This window comes from Phyllostomus discolor, chromosome 1, assembly GCF_004126475.2.
Source record: "Phyllostomus discolor isolate MPI-MPIP mPhyDis1 chromosome 1, mPhyDis1.pri.v3, whole genome shotgun sequence".
Taxonomy (NCBI): Eukaryota; Metazoa; Chordata; class Mammalia; order Chiroptera; family Phyllostomidae; genus Phyllostomus; species Phyllostomus discolor.
Genome location: NC_040903.2, coordinates 161,019,292 through 161,038,216, shown reverse-complemented (window position 1 = coordinate 161,038,216; position 18,925 = coordinate 161,019,292). Strand labels below are relative to the sequence as shown.

The following is an 18,925-nucleotide window of genomic DNA, read 5'->3' as shown; positions in this document are numbered from 1 at the left end:
GTACTTCTTAATCTCCTTACCTCTTCACCCTTCCTTTCTCTCTCCGCTCTCATCTGGCATTCATCTGGTAACTAACTTCTTTTCTCTTGCAGCTTTTAAGACTGTCTCTTTACCTTTAATCTTTGGCTTTTTAATTATGATGTGTTTTGGTGTGGGCCTCTTTGCATCCATCTTGTTTGGGACTCTCTGTGCTTCTTGGACTTGTGTGTATATTTCCTTTACTAAATTAGGGAAGTTTTCTTTTATTATTCTTTCAAACAGATTTGCAATTTCTTGCTCTTTCTCTTCTCCTTCTGGCACTGCTTTGATGCAAATGTTGAACCTCTTGAAGTTGTCCCAGAGGCTGTTTATACTATTCTCATTTTTTTTTGGATTCTATTTTCTTCTTGTTCTGATTGGTTGTTTTTTGCTTCCTTATGTTCTGAATCATTGATTTGATCCTCAGCTTCATCCACTCTACTGTTGTTTCCCTTTTAATTGTTCTTTATTTCAATGAGTCTATCCTTTGTTTCTGAATGGGTTTTTTTAATGCTGCTGAGGTCCTCACTAAGTTCCTTGAGCATCTTTATAACCAGTGTTTGAACTCTACATCTGATAGATTGCTTATCTCCATTTTGTTTAGCTCTTTTTCTAGACTTATGATCTGTTCTTTCATTTGGGCCATGTTTCTTTGTCTCTTCCTTTTGGCAGCCTCCCTGTGTTTGTTTCTATGTATTTGGTAGAGCTGCTTTGACTCTGTGTCTTGGCAGTGTGGCCTAATATAGTAGCTGTCCTATGGGGTCCAGTGGCACAACCTCCCGTATCACCCAAGCTGGGTACTCAAGGTGCGCCCTTTGTATGGGCTGAGTACATCCCCCTCTTCCAGTTGAACCTTGGTTGCTGCTTCGAGGTCGATGGGAAGCATTTACCCAGGCCTGTTAGCTTCAAAGGTGGTCACTGGCTGTGACCACTGACCACCGACCTCCACTCTCCATGGAGGATCAGCTGTGTAGGGGAAGAGTGGTGGTGCTCTGACAGTGGTCTGTAGTTGTCCACTGGGTGCTCTGGCCCAGGGGTTTCCTGGGTGGTACAGGCCAAGGTCAGCCCCCACCTGTGTTTTGCCTGGGGCATCCTGTCTGAGCTGTAAAGCAATCTGAGATGGCTGCTACTTGTGCTAGATTTGAGATTTCTAGGTGAAGCCAAGCTGTGAATGTAATCTGGCTGCTGCTAGGGCTCACTGAAGCCAGCTGTTGCTTGTTTCATAGAAGTTAGGAGCTAAGACCAGCCCATTATTATGGAAAAGAAGATTGAGTGGGCCTGGAAGTTGGGTGGGTCAGAGCCTCCAGGCATTGTGGCATCTCCAGTGTGGCTCAAACATTGTTAATTGGGTTGATGGAGTCTCACGTTTGGCACCCGTTTACCAGCTCTGTGGGGGGAGGGTTTAGCTAAGGGACAATGGCCTCCGCTCGCCTTGATGCCAGATACTTCAGTTCCTCCTGGTATGCCACTGGTGCCTTTCAAGCTGCTGTTCCTGGTGCTGGAGCTCAGAGGGAGTGAGCCTGAGTAGATGAGTCCGTGTGTGTGTGTGTGTGTGTGTGTGTGTGAGAGAGAGAGAGAGAGAGAGAGAGAGAGAGAGTGTGTTCTTTAAGAGGAACTGCTTGGCACTCCAGAAGTTTCTTCTACCAACTCAATGTCCATTGGTTTTTGCAGCCAGAAGTTGTGGGGACTTACCTTTCTGGCCTTGGAATCCTGGTTTGGGGGCCTGGTGTGGGGCTGGGACTCCTTGCTCCCTAGATATCCCTTCTGAAATTTTTATCCACCTCACATAGGAGTGGGACCAGTCCGTTCTCCATCTGTGTCTCTCCCAGTCTGGATGGATGTGGTTTCTTTAATTCCATAATCGTTAGACTTCCAGTCAGCTTGATTTTGTAGTTGTCAGACTTCCAGTTCAACTTGATTTCTGATGTTCCTGAGTAATGGTTGTTCTTTATTTTAGTTGTTATTTTGATGTGGTTGTGCAAAGAGGTCAGCCGTGTGTCAAATTAACTCATTTTTAAAAGAACTTTTCTTGTTTAATTATAGTTGTCCCCATTTTTCCCCCATTGCTCTCCCCTGCTCTGCCCTGCCCAACCCCCCTCCCACATTTAGTCCTCCCCCCATTGTCCTCTTCCATGAGTCCTTTCAAATTAACTCATTTTAAAATTTAGTGTATTGTTCTATACATTTTAACACATGTATAAAAGGATCAGAATACAAAACAGTTTCATCACCCTAAAAAGAAGTCCTTTGTGCTATCCCTTTGTAGTTACATACCCCACACTTAAAGGGCCAGTGTACTTAAAACATGAGAAGTTTAATTCGTTTCTTCTCTTTGTTTTTTTATATTTATATTTATACATACACACAGGGGTCTGGCACAAATAATGCCCCCTTTTTATTATAAAATCATAAGCATGTAATTGTGTAACATAATATACTCAAGCACACCATATGACACTTTAGGTAAAATGTTCAAATTAAACCTATAAGCTATTACACCCATGTTATTACTGTACCAACCACACTCAAGCAGGCCTTACTTCTGTTGGACCCTGTATATGTATATAAGCTCCTTATAAGGCTTAGAAGGCTTTTCTCTTTTTAAAAAAAATATTTTATTTGTTTATTTTTAGACAGAGGGGAAAGAAAGGAGAAAGAGAGAGAGAAACATCAATGTGTGGTGTTCTCACATGCCCCCTACTGGGGACCTGGCCTGCAGCCCAGGCATGTGCCCTGACTGGGAATCAAACTGGTGATTCTTTGGTTTGCAGGCTGGCACTCAATCCACTGAGCCACACCAGCCAGGGTAGGAGTCTTTATAAGACAGTCAGAATAGAACTTCTTTAAATTTAAGAGACTTTAATTATTTTATATCCTCCAGAGGTGGGTAAAGATATGCCAGTCTGTTTTCCTATGATCTATTTCACACACAACAGAAGAGTGTTATTAAAATGTGGAACAAACCAAGGAACTTTTGGGGGTAGCCCTCCCCTATGGGGCATAAGCCATTTTTCCTGTGGCTGAGCTTCAGGTTGGGAACTTAGTCTGGATACAGATTTTTAAAGACATTCGGCACCAGGAGTCCAAGGTTGCATGGAAAATGTTTCATATGTGCTCTTTTCTGAAACAGTTGGTGAGTCTAACTAGGGGTTAAGTAGGAGCTCAATTCAAAGTTTTAGGGATTTTATTAACACATGGAGCTTTCTTCACATTAACCTGGCTTGTTCAGAGAAAGGGGAAAAAGGCCATCCACATAGAACCCTTCAAACAGATGTTTAATATTCCCATTCATAATGCCATACCTATACACACATTTTGTTATAATACATGCTAAGTCAGTCCATATGAGGTAAAGGTTTTTGCTGTTCAAGCCATGCCAAACAAGTGTAAATGTTTTAAAACTATTCAAATATTTCTTTACTTTTAGTGCTAAAACTTTCTGAATTAGGTATTTCAGTAGTATGTTCAGATGGCAGATCCCTATACCCAATGAATCTGTTATTTTTCCTCTGTAAAGAGAGGGAAGCAAGGTTTTCCTCACTGGTGAATTGCAAAAACAGCGAGACCTTTCTCTTATCCCAGAATCCTTGCCCCCTTGTAACGTGACTTTGTGGCTGTTCCCAATAAGAGGTAGAATTTGTTTTTAATTCTTGAATTTGATCTTTGCCACATGACTTACTTTGACCAATGGGATACTAGCAAACATTATGCAAAAGAGGCTTGGAAAGCATTGGTGCATTGGGGCTTTTGGAAGCTCAATGCTCTTAGGAAGCCTGTGACTACCAGCACGTGAATGACCTGGGATCACCTATTGGATGGTGGCACTTGTGATGAAGTCATTGCCATTGTCCTTGCAGACATCACACTAAGCAGCAGACATCACACTAACTAGCAGATATGCGAGTGAGGCCGTCTTAGACCGTGTAGTCCCAGTTTCCCACAGAGATCAGCTGAACTGGCTTAGACCAGAGCCATGCCCTGTCTGACCTCAGAATTATGAGAAGTAATAGAGGTTTGTTGTTTTAAATCACTAAATTTTGGCTTAGTTATTATGTAGCAAAATAGTGTATATGCCCACGAACACAGAAAAAAATGGTAGCAATTTTCTGCCGTGGGTCAAAGGGAAATGCAGGTGCAGATGGAAATAACTCCTGAGGGTTTGACATAGACAGATAGGAAAATTTGAGGATTTCTTCTACAGTCAAACAGAAAATAATAACAGTGACATATGACGTGATACAGGACAACTGTCTCAACCATGTAACTTTTCTTTGTCAAGTATATAATCACTCATTATAGTTCTCAGAATTGGGCTATTAGTAGCTTACACCAATTTTATTTAAAAAGAATCTCCCATCCCACTTGATTCTTCAACCCAAGTCAGGATATAATGATTTTTTTAGGGCACTTTTCGACTTTTTAAAATGAAACCATGACCTAATTTTATATTGTGAAATTCTGATAAGTTTAGAACAATCTAACATTAACAAATAAACTCTCACATGATGGGTTAGAAGGAAGAAGTAATGACTGGGTAAACTCAAACATTGCTTCTATTATCTAATAGCAAATGTGATTAGGAAAGCTAACAGCATTCTAGAACATTAAGAACCAAATTATGATCTTAAAAACTGAGTTGGAAGTGACATACACCCTGAACTTAGTTTCTTCTACCTACATGATTGCTAATAATTGGGGTCCGGGATATTTGAAGTTGTCCTATGTTTTGGCTTCACTATTCCTCATTACCCAGTCCCTCCCCCTAATTTCATTAATTTCATGCTGTGGTATGGCACTTAAAATTATTATTTTTTTCATTAATCTCATGCTGTGGTATGGCACCTAAAATTGTTTCTACTAGTCATTTTTAATATAAAAATATATATATCTTGACCTTATACAACATATTTAAAATCTGGATGGCACAAAACAAATTCTCTGTGTTTACATTGGTTTTTAGTTGGATTTGCTAACCAGTTATTTATGGGGAGGATGGGGGATGAGATAGAGAGCTAATGTTATTGTATGTCAGGAGATCATAAACTGCTACACAAGACGGCCACTGCAAGTGACATGGTACAGCCAGAGTCTGGTAGCCAGGGAAGCAGTTTGAGAACCTTGGATCCCAGGCAGGTAAGAAACAGGAAAGGGAAAAGCAGATTTCATTGTTTCGCAGTTTTGCCTAAGACTGATTGTGTTTGGATCCATCCTACTACCCTGTTGAAAATGGAAATCATAAGGTAGAACACTCCCCACTCTTGAATGCCCATTCTAATCAGTAGAATTTAATGTCGTAACAAACAAGATTGTAATGTGTTCTAGTGAGTAAAATTAAGTTCATTAACTAGATGTACTCAAGTGCCTGCATTGTGGAAAGCCTTGTGTAGATGGGAAAACATGTATTATTATTATTTTTTATTGATTGATTTTATTACGTATTTTTCTGTCAATATAATTTAATTTTTTAAAAAACTATATTGATATGCTATTACAGTTATCCTGATTTTGTTCCTTTCCCCCTCTCTACCCAGCACTCCCACAACATTGTTCATGCCCATGGGTCATGCATATAAGTTCTTTGGCTACTCCATTTCCTATGCTGTACTTTACATCCCCATGGCTATTCTGTAACTACCTGTTTGTATTTCTTAATCCCCTCACCTCTTCATGCGTTCACCTAAATCCATCAAAACTCTCTGTTATCCATGATTCTGTTTCTGTTCTTGTTTGCTTAGTTTTTTTTTTTAGATTCAGTTATTGATAGATATGTATTTATTGCTATTTTATTGTTCATAGTTTTGATCTTTTTAAGAAATAAATCCCTTTAACATTTCATATAATAATGGTTTGGTGATGATGAACTCCTTTAGCTTTACCTAGTCTGGGAAGCACTTTATCTGTCCTTTGATTCTAAATGATATATTTGCTGGGTAGAGCAAATCTTGGCTGTAGGTCTCTGCTTTTCATGACTTTGAATAGTTCTTGTCAATGCCTTCTAGCCTGCAAAATTTCTTTTGAGAAATCAGCTGACAGTCTTATGGGGACCCCCTTGTAGGTAACTAACTTCTTTTCTCTTGATGCTTTTAAGATTCTCTCTTTATCTTTAACCTTTGGCCTTTTAATTATGATGTGTCCTAGAGTGGGCCTCTTTGCATCCATCTTGTTTGGGGCTCTCTGTGCTTCCCAGACTTACATATCTATTTCCTTCCCCAATTTAGGGAAGTTTTCATTCATTATTTTTTCAAATAGATTTCCAGTTTCTTGCTCTCTCTCTTCTCCTTCTGGCATCCCTATCATGTGAATGTTGGACCTCTTGAAGTTGTCCCAGAGGCTGCTTATACAATTCTCATTTTTTTGGTATTCTTTTTTCTTCTTGTTGTTCTGATTGGTTGTTTTTGCTTCCTTATGTTCCAGATCATTGATTTGGTTCCCAGTGACCCAAAGCTGGTTGCTGCTAGTGCAGGGCCTGGGGTCACTTAGCAAGAGTTATGGGGGTTGGGGACTCATTGATACCAGGTGTTAGGCAGTGGTTTGTTTGAAAAGATTTAGGAAGTTGTGAAGCATGAGCCAGGACCAGCCATTCATTTGGAAAAAACACTGTTAACTGCTTGGGCAGGCCCATAAGTTGGGTAGGATAGAGCCTCAGGGGATCTCCTGGGCAGAGTAAACTGTGTTAGCCAGGTTAATGGAATCTCAGATATGGCACCACATGCCAGCTCTGTGGCTCTTTGGGGGGGCAGGTTTAGAAAAGGGACAATTACCCTCTGCCCGCTGCTTTCCTGTCTGGGAGAAAGCTGTTCCCCAGCTCTCACCTTGATGCCAGGCACATAAAGTTCCTATATGACACTGGTGCCTTTCAGGCTGCTGCTCCAGTGCTGTAGCTCAGAGGGAGTGAGCCTGAGTAAGTCCATGTGTGGGTTTTTAAGAGGAACTGCTTGGAACTCCATCAGTTTCTTCTGCTGACTCAGTCCCCATTGGTTTTTGCAGCCAGAAGTTATAGGGACTTATCTTCCTGGCACTGGAACCCTGGGCTGGGGGACCTGGTGTGGTGTTGGGATTCCTTGCTCCCGAGATATCCCTCCCAGATTTTTATCTGCCACATGTGGGTATGGGATGCTCCGTCTCCATGTCTCCTACCAGTCTGGATGGATGTGGTTTTTTTAAATTCCATCGTTTTTGGACTTTCATTCAACTTGATTTGTGATGGCTCTGAGTTATGTTTTATATTTTAGTTGTAATTTTAATGTTGTTGTGTGAGGAGGTGAGCTGTATTTACCTATGCTTCCCTCTTTACCAGAAGTCCAAGGACAGTCCTGATTTTAGAGAGAGAGAGGGAGAGAAACAAAAACATTAGTTATTCTACTCATTTATGCATTTGGTTGGCTCTTGTATGTGCCTTGACCAGGGATTGAATTGCAACCTTGGTGTATTAGTATGATGCTCCAACCAACTGAACTACCCCAGCCAGGGCTGGAAAAACACATATTAATAACAAAAGTTTTTCCCCTCCCCTCCCCTCCCTTCCCATCCCATCTCCTCTCTCCCCTTTTTTCCCCTAAGGAGAGAGGAAGGGAGGGAGAAAGAGAGGGAGAGAAACATCAAATTGTTGTCTCCCACACGCACCCTGACTGGGGACTGAACTTGCAACCTAGGCATATGCCCTGACCCAGGAATCAAACCGCAACCTTTTGGTTTATGGGATGACCACCAACTGAGTTATATACCTGCCATGGCTATCGTACCATCTTTGTATTGGCAAGGTCAAAGCCTCCAGCTGGTTGCATCTTGAGAACAAGATAGCCTGACCTTACACAACATAGTTAAATCTCCCATGTGATTTATGTCACATAGATAAGGTCAAAGAATAATTTTTAGGATTCATTTGAGACTGTATTTCCACAGACTGAATTTCAAAACCTCATGTAATTATTATAACAATGTCTAGATGGCTTTCAGACACAGCTGTGGTTGCTTTTTTGGCTATATTCTGGTTTTTACTAATAATTATTTGAATATTTTTCTTCTCATATGATTTTTCTTTTGAAAACAGATGAAAGAAGAACTTACTCAACAGCTTGAAAAGGAGTGGCAGTCCCAGCTGGATCAAACTATAAAGGCAATGAAAAAGAAGACCTCTGATTGTTATAGCCAGACTGACCCAGTAGCCACCATTGATGCTATTTCCCAGAAAGAGGTGGCAGTCGCTAGAGAAGAACAGGAGCAAAGGGTCCAGCAAGATGTAGAGCAAGAAAAGGAAACAGCTGTCAAGGGGGCCTTGAAGAAACTTGAGGTTGAGTTGGAACTCAAATACTGTGAAAACATTGCCAAACAGGTAATAGGTTTATTTTGGTAAAATTATTGCAACTGTTTGTCTATTAAAAAAGCATATAAAATGCTACCATTGAACTTGTTCATAATTTCATACTTTAAACATTGTGTGCATTCTAGGGTAGAGAACCCTCTATGTGGTTCTGAGCATTTTATCATTATGTTTCTGTTTTAGAATGTTGCCCTTGATGTTTCTATATATTCTTTCAGTTTATGGAATGTTGGCTCCTCTGAGGTCACTGTAAGCATTCAGGTACCCGAGGTGGTTTTACAGCTGAATTAAGCACAATTTTATTGTGAATCTTTCATGTCTAACTTTATAGAAAACATTCCACTAAAGCAGTTATAGATAAGCAAGCTTAAGGAAATAAGATATTTGCAATATTTGCATTGAGACTTGTGGAGTTGAATGTGCAGGCATGTCCCTTAAGTGGGGCTTGGTCTACAAAGCCTACTTCTGCCCCAGAGCAGTGCCATTGTCTCCCCTGGACACACTCAAAAAGCCAGCTCACTTTTAACTGGCTTGTCACTTGGTTTCCAAGACATGTTGTACTGAGGAAAGGACAGCGCTGTGTTAACAGAATAAAGATGAGCTATTTGTTTTATCTATATTATCAATTACAGTATTTCTCGAATTTTTTGGCCTCAGCTTACCTTTGCATAAGAAATTGTTAAAAAGCCAGACTATTCTGGCACATATTCCATTGGCTGTTTGAGCAGAGACACCATCACGTAGTGTGTTGCCTGGAGAACTGTGCTGTTTCCACATGACAGAGTGGGAGTAAAAGAGACCAATAATGTCTCACTATTATTCTCAAAATAGTTCTGACCTCACAGACCATCGGATAGGGTTTCTAGTCCTTAGATGTTTCTGAAACCTTAATATAATATTACTTATTGTGTATGTATTATTTAGAAACATTACTTATTAAGTCTTAAGATAATAACCTAAATTAATGTTTTAAAAATACACCCAGTTTTTGCTAAATACTTGAAATTCTGCTTATTTGTTAAATTGTTCTACCTGATTTTAAAGGGCATCCTTAAAGTCTGGAAACATAGGCAAATATATGTGATGGAATCAAGGATATCTTCAATCAATAAGAAAATAATTTTCTGAAATGTTTACCATAAGACTTGAGCAGAGTAAGAGAATGTTCCTTAAATAGACATGTTTAAGGATTCAGCTTTGGTATTTATAAAATTATAGATCTTGTGAAGAAAAACAAATAGCATAATATAGTTGAAAGGAAATTGTTCATAATAACTTTTTAAAGGATATATAAACTTTTATAGGAACCATATCTTTCCCCATATTTTTAACACTTTGAAGTTTACCTGTAAATGTAATATTTTGGTAAGAAATACAGCCTCTCGTCGACTGAGCTTTTGTGTGTGTGCATGGACATACGTGCACACGTGTGTGTGTGTGTGTGTGTGTGTATTTCAAAACAAGAGAGTAAGGAATGATTAGTTAATAAATGATCTTGTGGAAACTTGTAGCAGATTTACAAGCAGATGAGCCTTACAGTTCATCATGTCTTAAATTTTGCCTCAATTGATGTATTATGCTTATTCTTTAGTCATAGACTCGTTCTTGACAGTGGGAAAATTTGCCAGGTGTAAGGCTCTAAACTCTATAGGTGCTTGCACACATGCATGCATGTGTGTGAGTGGAGGAGGTGGTGGCTGCATCAGCTGGACAGCAGCTGGCCCCAAGCAGCCCTCCTTCGGTGGTGTGTACAGGGGACAGTATGGGAAGTGTAGAACAGAAGGATCGGATTCTGTTGTTTGGGGTAAGGTAAGGTACTTGAAGCCAGCTATAACTCCAGTGCAGTATAGTACAGTGTGAAATACACAGGACGTCATAGTTGCTATTTGCAAACGTGATCATTTTGAAGTTTTATACTTCCCTTGACCCCTTTCTCCTGCAATATCCTGCAGGTAGAAACAGCTGTGCAAAATGCTCATCATCGATGGCTGCAAGAACTACCTGAGCTCGCAGAGTATAAAGCCCGTGTAAGAGCAGAACAGAAGAAGTGGGAAGAACAGCAAGAGATCTCTGTGGCCAAACGGGTAAGAACACTCCTGGAAAGAGGCTTGAGGAGACCCCTTCTGCTACCCTCTTCTCTCATCTCAGTCCTGGGAATTACTGTCTACTCACAGGGTTGTTGAAGGATTTGTATATGATGATGAAAGTTAACTGTTAGCTCAGAGCCTTGCTAGTAGTACCTGTTCTTGTCGTCATCAAGTTGTTCAGGGAGAGAGAACGTATTTTAGGGTCTCAAAACTCACATAATCAGGAAGATAACCTTAACTGTGAAACTAAATTTCATTCTGTCTTGCCATATCCTTAGGAGAAATTGAGGACAGGTGTTTCTCTGTTTATTAGTTATACAATATTCTTTCACATGCTTAAAGACTTTTTTTGTGCTGTGTCAGTAGTCTTATAATATATTCTTCTCGGTGAATACCCAATCCAACTGTCCTTTCCAGAGATGTCATGTTCCTTGACTATAATCATTTGTATTCCCCCAGTCTGATTTCTAAATCAGTTCCAATCAAAATGCCATGAAACTGAACATAGTCATGAAATTTGACACAATGATTCTAAAATTTATTTGGAAAACTAAAGGACTAAAGATTTTTTAAAAGATTTTATTTATTTATTTTTAGAGAGGGAAGGGAGGGAGAAAGAGAGAGAGAGAGAAACATCAATGTGCAGTTGCTGGGAGTCATGGCCTGCAACCCAGGCATGTACCCTGACTGGGAATCGAACCTGCGACACTTTGGTTCGCAGCCTATGCTCAATCCACTGAGCTATGCCAGCCAGGGCTAAAAGATTTTTTTTTAACATTGTAGAAAATAAGTAGTAGTCCAGCCTTCACTCACAATATACTGGAAAGCAACAATTTAGATAGTATAGAGCCACAAATATAAAATTCTTTTTCATTCAGTAAAATACAGACTTCAGAGTTAGCCCCAGCTATGCATAAAAACTCAATAATTATGTCAAAACAACAAAATGATAAATAATATTATAATAAATACTCTTACGACAGCCAGCAAATACTTTGGAAAAATTAAGTTTTCTCATACCTTGTATCACAATAAAATCTAGGTTGATTAAGGAGTTATTTTTTAAAAATTAAATTGAGTATTTCAAATGCACATCATAATACATTTTGAGACAACAGGCACAGTAGGAAAGATAAAGTAATAGAATAAAATATATACAAATATTTCAAACTTTTTGTGTAATAAAAGGATGATAAAATAAGGAAAATAAATGAATCAAATATGGGAGACATTAACACTTATATATGAGAAAAATAAGCATCCATAAGTAAGTGTGCCAAAGGTATGAACAAATAATGTTCATGAGAATTCCAAACAGCAAAAAAACAATGGAAATGCATTCATATCTACCAGTTTGGAGACGTGAAAACTAGATCAAACTTAAGGTGCCATTTTGTGCCATGTGTACGGATCCTCTTTTCTCAATTGTCATACGCAAAGCATAACAGATTGTAGTGTAAAGTACATACTGCTCTCTCAGTGTCACAGTCATTTCAGAAAATAATATGCAGAACAGACATTATAAAGGATTCATATATAGTATTCATATGCTTATTCCTCAAATTAAGGAAATAATTAAACAAATAAAATCTATTTTAATATATTTTAAAGTTATGTGGAAGTACCTGTTTATTATATTATTTTCTATATTTTTTAGTAAGTTGAAGCAGTTCAAAAGGAAGTTTAGTGGGGAGAGAAAGAGGAAATCTTATGGTATGTAGATGTGTCTCAGAGCTAAGTCTAGAAGAGTGATGCAGTTGGGTAGAATATAGGAAATAGGCAAGAGATCATTCCTCAAGAACACAGAGGGCCTGAAGGAGTGCAGAAATACAGCAACAGAGGACAGTGAGCAGGCTTAAGAGTCACCTGGAGTTTGTTAAATCAGATTCCTGGGCTTCACTCCTGGAAATTCCGCTTTGGTGGGTCTGGAGTGAGTCCTGAGAATTCACATTTCTCACCGGCTCCCAGGTGATGTGACACACTGCCAGTCTTTGGACCACACGTGGGTAGGGGTCACACTGTTTTAGGTGATTATTCAGCCACAGAGCCTAATGCGAGCATGTTGGGCATCAGTGCTCAAACCAAAGGAAGCGGGCAAGGTCCAATTTCATAGTATTGGCCGTAGAGCTCTTGCAGGATTGGAGTGATCCTCAAGTCTGTGGAAATGTAAGGCCAGTTTCCAGAATCCATAAGTAGTTGGGTTGGTTTGGTGGTTCCCAAACTTCACTGCACATTGGAAAAACTTGAGGATCTTTTAAAAAATGCTGTTTTCTGGCTCCTACTCCCAGACTTTGTTTTGATTGTTATGGGTTGTGGCCTGGGCACTGGGATTTTTAAAACCTGCTCAGCTGATGCTCATGTGCAGCCAAGTTGGGAACCACTGAGCAGTAAATCCTGTCCAAGTCTCCTTTTAAGACTTCACGTGAGAGGATGTATGCTTTTGGGGAGACTGTGCCAGCTATCCAGATTCTGTGAGATCCACCACCTCCACCCAAGCCACCTAACAGTGATTTCCAGGTATCATTGCAACATGAACTGTTTTCTCTAAAGCATTCTTTAAACATGTGTCATACGCTACTGAATTATTCTGCTGGAAGCAAAAGAACTTTACTGTGAACTCCTTTGTAAAGCTCATCTTAGATACTGGTTCATTTAGTAAACTTAAAATACAGTTCAGAAACTTTTTATTATTTGCAACTATTTATGAACACATACTGTTGACTAAAGGTTTGTAACATGTGCTTATAAATCTGTATTGGTAGAGGTGTTTGCTCTCATTACATAACAGAAAATTTAGTAAGCAGATATCCTGTCTCCACATTCAGAGCATGTATGTAGTATTAATTACAGCAATTACCACTGACTAGGCCAAGCCTTTGGAATAGCCCAGTTCTTTTAACACTGTTGTATTCTGATGACTTCTCTGGATTCAGTCAACGAATATTAGAAGTTAAAGGGACTCAAGGTAATTATCCAGTTTGCTCATTATATAGATGAAGACCGTAAAATGCTAAACAGATTGACTTTTCCAAGGACAAGAAGCCAAAAGCAATAATAACTACATAGCATTATTGAGTCCTTATTGTTTGCCACACTCTGGGCTAAGTACTTTAAATGGCTTATCTCCTTGTCATTTAATCCTAAAATAACTCTCTCAGGTGGGCATGGTAATTATCCTGATTTTAACTGATGAGGACACCTAGGCTCAAAGAAGTGGAGGACTGGGCCTGAGGTTCCAAAGCTGTTATTTTGTGAGATCCCGCAGCAGTTGGTCTCCAGAGCCTCCTCACACGAACGGGATTAGAGCTAGAGCCCGGGTGTTCTGGTTACCTATTACTTTTTGGTTACACACTCTTATTCTCTATGATCTAATATTTCTGTTCCGTTATAAAAGAAAATTAAGGGAAAAACCCAACTTTTTCTGTTTGCTGTTGTCATTTAGTGAACTGTTCCAACCACTAAAATTGCATTAAAATACATTTATGTTTGTCAGCAAGTAATTATGCAGGTATATGTTATATTCCTAAATGATAGCAAGATTTCCTTATAAGGCTGCTTTTGCTTCATGTGAAAGATACTTAATTCGTTTGGGGGGCTTAGATAAAATTTGAAATTGCTTCTGTATTAAAAACTGATATGGGTTTTTTCTAAAATTGGTTTTGTACAATTATGTAATTACATATCTTTTGTCAGTTTAAATTTCTAGCTCATCAAGAAACTAATTTTTGGTTGATGTTTTAAAAAGTGTGTTATTGTTTATGCTATTATAGTTCTCTGAATTTTTTACCCTTTGCCCGTTTCTACTCAGCAGTCCCCCACCCCAACTCCCTCAGGCAGTCCCCACACTGTTGTCTGTGTCCGTGGGTCACGCATATGTGTCCTGGGACTAGTCCCTTCTCCTTCTTTCAAGCAACCCCCACCACCCTCTCCCCTCTTACAGTTATCAGCCTGTTCCATGTTTTTGTGCCTCTGATTCTATTTTGCTTGTTAATTTATTTTATTCATTAAATTCCACAAACACATGAGATCATATGGTATTTATCTTTTACTGACTGGCTTATTTCACTTAGCATGACAGTTTCCAGGTCCATCCGTGCTGTCATAAAAGGTAGGAATTTTTTTTTCTGCCATGTAGTATTCCATTGAGTAAATATACTGCAAATTTTTTTTATCCACTCATCTACTGATGGGCACTTAGGCTGTTTCAGCACTTGGCTGTTGTAAACAGCACTGCTGTGAACACAGGGGCGCATAGGTTCTTTTGAATTGGTGTCTCGGGATACTTAGGATATGTTCTCAGAAGTGGAATCGCTGGGTCAAAAGGCAGTTCCATTTTTAATTTTTTGAGGAAATTCCATACTCTTCCACAGTGGCTGTACCAGTCTGCATTCCCATCAACAGTGCACTAGGGTTCCCTTTTCTCCATACCCTTGCCAGCAGTTATTTGTTGATTTATTTATGATGGCCATTCTGGCAGGTTTGAAGTGATATCTCATTGTGGTTTTAATTTGCATCTCTCTGATCGGTAGTGATGTTGAGCGTTTTTTCATACGTCCCTGGTCATTTTGTATGTCCTCCTTAGAGAAGAGTCTAATCAGGTCCTTTGCCCCTTTTTGGATTGCTTGTCTTCCTGGTGTTGTATTGTATAAATTCTTTATATATTTTGGATATTAAAATTTTTTTGCTACCTGAGATATCTGAAATTTTCCTGCCTATGTTTTGCTCTGGGATTTTTATGGTATTGTGACTTATATTTAAGTCTTTTATCCAACTTGAGTTTATTCTGTGGTATGGTATAAGTTGGTGGTCTAGTTTCATGTTGTTGTTTTTTTTTTTTTTTGCATATAACAGACCAATTTTCCAAAACTCATGTATGGAAGACAGTCCTTACTCCATTGTATGCTCCTGGCTCCTTTGTCAAGTGTTAATTGACCAGGAAGACATGAGTTTATTTCTGGGCTCTCTGTTCTGTTCCATTGATCTAGAGGTCTGTTCTTATGCCATTACTGGCTATTTTAATGACAGTGGCCTTGTACTATAGCTTGATATGAGGTATTGTGATTCCCCCAACTTTGGTCTTTCTCAAGATTTTTGAGGCTATTTGGGATCTTTTTTGATTCCATATGAATTTTTGGAATATTTGTGAAATACACCCATGGTATTTTAATAGGAATTGCGTTGTATCTATAGATTGCTTTGGGTAGTAGGACATTTTAATGATGTTAATTCTTCCTATCCATGAACACAGTTCCACTATTTATGTCTTCCTCAATTTCTATCTTCAATGTCCTATTTTTTCTGAGTGCAGGTCTTTTAACTCCTTGGTTAAATTTATTCCTAGATACTTTAATTTTTTTTGTTGCAAAATGGATTTTTTTTTAGTTTCTCTTTCTGATAGTTCATTATTGGTATATAAAAATGCCATTGATTTCTGATTATTGATTTCTTTATCCAGTATTTTGCCAAATTTCATTTATTTGGCCTAGTAGTTTTTTGGTGAAGTCTATAGGGTTTTTTACGTACAGTATCATGTCATCCACAGATAATGACAGTTTTACTTCCTTCTTTCCAGTTTGGATGCCTTTTATTTCTTCTTGTCTGAGTGCTGTGGCTAGGACTGCCAGTGCTATGATGAATAACAATGGTGAAAGCAGACATCCCTGTCTTGTTCCCAATCTTAAGGGGAATGCTTGTAGTTTTTGCCATAAGATCAAATGTTATGTGACTTAAAATGAAGAAAAGATTCTGAAGTATAGTGTAAGAATATTTTTAAAATAATGTCTTATCTAAATTCACTGTTTGCCTTTAATTTTGATTTTATGTCTCTTACTAAGTTCTCTTGTTAACCCAAATTGTTACTTTAGCTTAATTTTTTATTAATGAGAAGAATTAAATGTACATTATTATGTCCTTTAGATATCATTCGCTGTTTCTGAAGCTAAAGAGAAGTGGAAAAGTGAGCTTGAAAATATGAAGAAAAATGTAATACCTGGAAAGGAATTGGAGGAGAAGATTCATTCTCTTCAGAGAGAGCTAGAATTAAAAGATGAGGAAGTCCCTGTGATTGTTAGGGCCGAGTTGGCTAAGGCCTGGAATGAATGGAACAAAGAAAAACAGGAAGAAATTCGCAAAATTCAAGAACAAAATGAGCAAGATTACCGGCAATTTTTAGATGATCATCGAAATAAAATTAATGAGGTGCTTGCGGCTGCCAAAGAAGACTTTCTGAAACAAAAAACTGAGCTGCTTCTTCAGAAGGAGACAGAATTACAAACATGTCTAGACCAGAGTCGCAGAGAGTGGACTATGCAGGAAGCCAGGCGGGTCCAACTGGAAATCCACCAGTATGAGGAAGACATTCTAACTGTCCTTGAACTTCTCTTAGAGGATACACAAAAGGAGCATGTCAGTGGTTCAGAAAACAAGCAACTTTCAGACCTTGTGTTGACTTGTTCTTCAGAATGGGTGTCTGTGCGGTATTTTGAAAAACTAAAGGCCTGCATTCAGAAAGCATTTCAAGATATAGTCTCCCTACTTAAAGAAAATGCCAAATCAGAATGGGCAAAGGTATGTTCCTGAAAAGTGAAAAGAACTATTAAATATCAAGGATGATTGTAGAAGTTGCATATGGTAGATTTTCCTTTCATTTTACAGTTTAATAAATGTAAGACTTATGTGTTTTTTTTAAACCAGTGATTTAAAAAACTTTTTGTAGCAATCCAAAAGATTACAGTTTTTTTTGTTTTGTTTTTTGTTTTGCTATAAACTCTACTTCTTCATAGTGCTGTAAATATGAGGCAGAGCTTTTAGACTATAGATACTTTCTTTTTTCAAAAAAAAAAAAGTTATACATTGTAAGGGCCTAAGATTTCAGAAACTGAATGACTCTTATCCCTATTTTGTTTTTTGGGCATTCAAGAAATATGCATCATTAAACTAGGGCTTCTTAAGAGCTTCTAAAGTGTTTAGAAACCTATTTCTTGCCCTCAAGAAATTTATGTCTTATGTAGGCAAAAGACCAACCAAGTACAAAGAGTATTGATGTAGAAACAAGCAAATAGAGGTATGTATGGCTCACTCACACAAAACTATTCTGTTCATATACTATATACATAAATACACACGTACATACATACAAACATACATACATATATATGTGTGTATAATGAATCAGTTGTATTTTTTTTTAGCTGTATAAGTACTTTCTGACACCAGCTTTTAGTTTGTGGAACGGTTGATAATATCAAAATCTTGCTCCTTTATGATTAAAGAAATCGGGTATGTGTGAAAAATCCAGAATGATATTCTAGGCATTGTGATTCAGCCGATTTCAACATTTGGACTTAGAGGAAGGAAAAAATGCCAGTATTATAAGGTTTGTCTGGTAGAAGAATTGAGATATGTAGCATGATTAAAGATTTGCAAGGCAAGGATTGAGCATTTGTTATTAATATCTTTTGGAAAGACTTACAAGCTAGGAAAAAAATCTGAGTCTAGTTATATGTGGGGATAACTTACTACCTTGGGTAGTCATATAGTATTGCTGATCATTGGAAAAAGAAAGTACAAAATCTTTGGGTTTTGTCTCATTACTTGGGTTTTCATAGGATGTACATGATGCAGTTTGGCTTTTCTGCATCCCAGAATTTTAGAGCTGAAGGGACCTGAAAGATCAGTCCACCCCATCATATTTTATTCCAGTTGATAATTTTAATTCTTGATTTCACAAAGATATTACTACTTAGTAGTTGCTTTCAGTTTAAGAGTAATTGGGTGAGCTACTTCCCATGAATATTGTTTATAATACTTTACTGAGAATTTTAGGAAAAATAGATAATTAAAATAAGAAGAATTATGTATAGGTGGTTTTAATGATGAGAAGTGATGGGAAAATCACATTATATATGCTTTCAAGTTTGCTTCCCTGAAAAGGCGATCTCTGCTATAAATATCAAGAAAAATCTAACGCTTTTCTCTTACCATTAATATATAATCAAACCTGAGGTCCTTTAATAGGGCTTATAATTGTGCAAACAGTATAAGATCATTTGTATGACTTAATGTGGCTTACATGTCAATGGAGACAGAATCACGTAATTTGGCTAAGAACTTAGACTTCTGTGGCTTTGGGTGGGATCAGATTTCATTCCTGAGAAGAGGGTGGCTTTGAAATGCCTAATCTGGCATTTGTCATAGACTAATACTTGATTTTTGCTGTTTTAAAGCTAACTCATTTCAGAACCTCGAGGTAAAGCAGTGATTATAAAATTGCAATGTAAGTGCCATGAAAGCAAAGAGCTATGATTGATGATTTATTAAATTTATAGTTTTTGCAACTGTTCATGAACATTAAAACAGGAAAACTGCCCTGGCTGGTTTAGCTCAGTGGATTGGACATGGGCCTGCGAACCAAAGGGTCGCTGCTTCAGTTCTCAGTTAGGGCACATGCCTGGGCCACAGCCAGGTCCCCAGTGAGGGGTGTGTGAGAGGCAACCACATA

General features: G+C 38.3%; 1 protein-coding gene across 3 annotated transcripts in view; it reads left to right on the top strand.

Annotated features, from left to right (window-relative positions):
* Positions 1 to 18,925, top strand: part of CEP152 (centrosomal protein 152) — a 90,442-nt gene that overhangs the window by 53,220 nt on the left and 18,297 nt on the right. For all 3 annotated transcript variants that reach the window (XM_036033283.1, XM_036033273.1, XM_028507513.2), the window contains exons 18-20: positions 8,069 to 8,350; positions 10,291 to 10,422; positions 16,342 to 16,992. In XM_036033283.1, the coding sequence (XP_035889176.1) occupies positions 8,069 to 8,350; positions 10,291 to 10,422; positions 16,342 to 16,992 (1,065 nt within the window). The remainder of the gene's footprint in view (positions 1 to 8,068; positions 8,351 to 10,290; positions 10,423 to 16,341; positions 16,993 to 18,925) is intronic.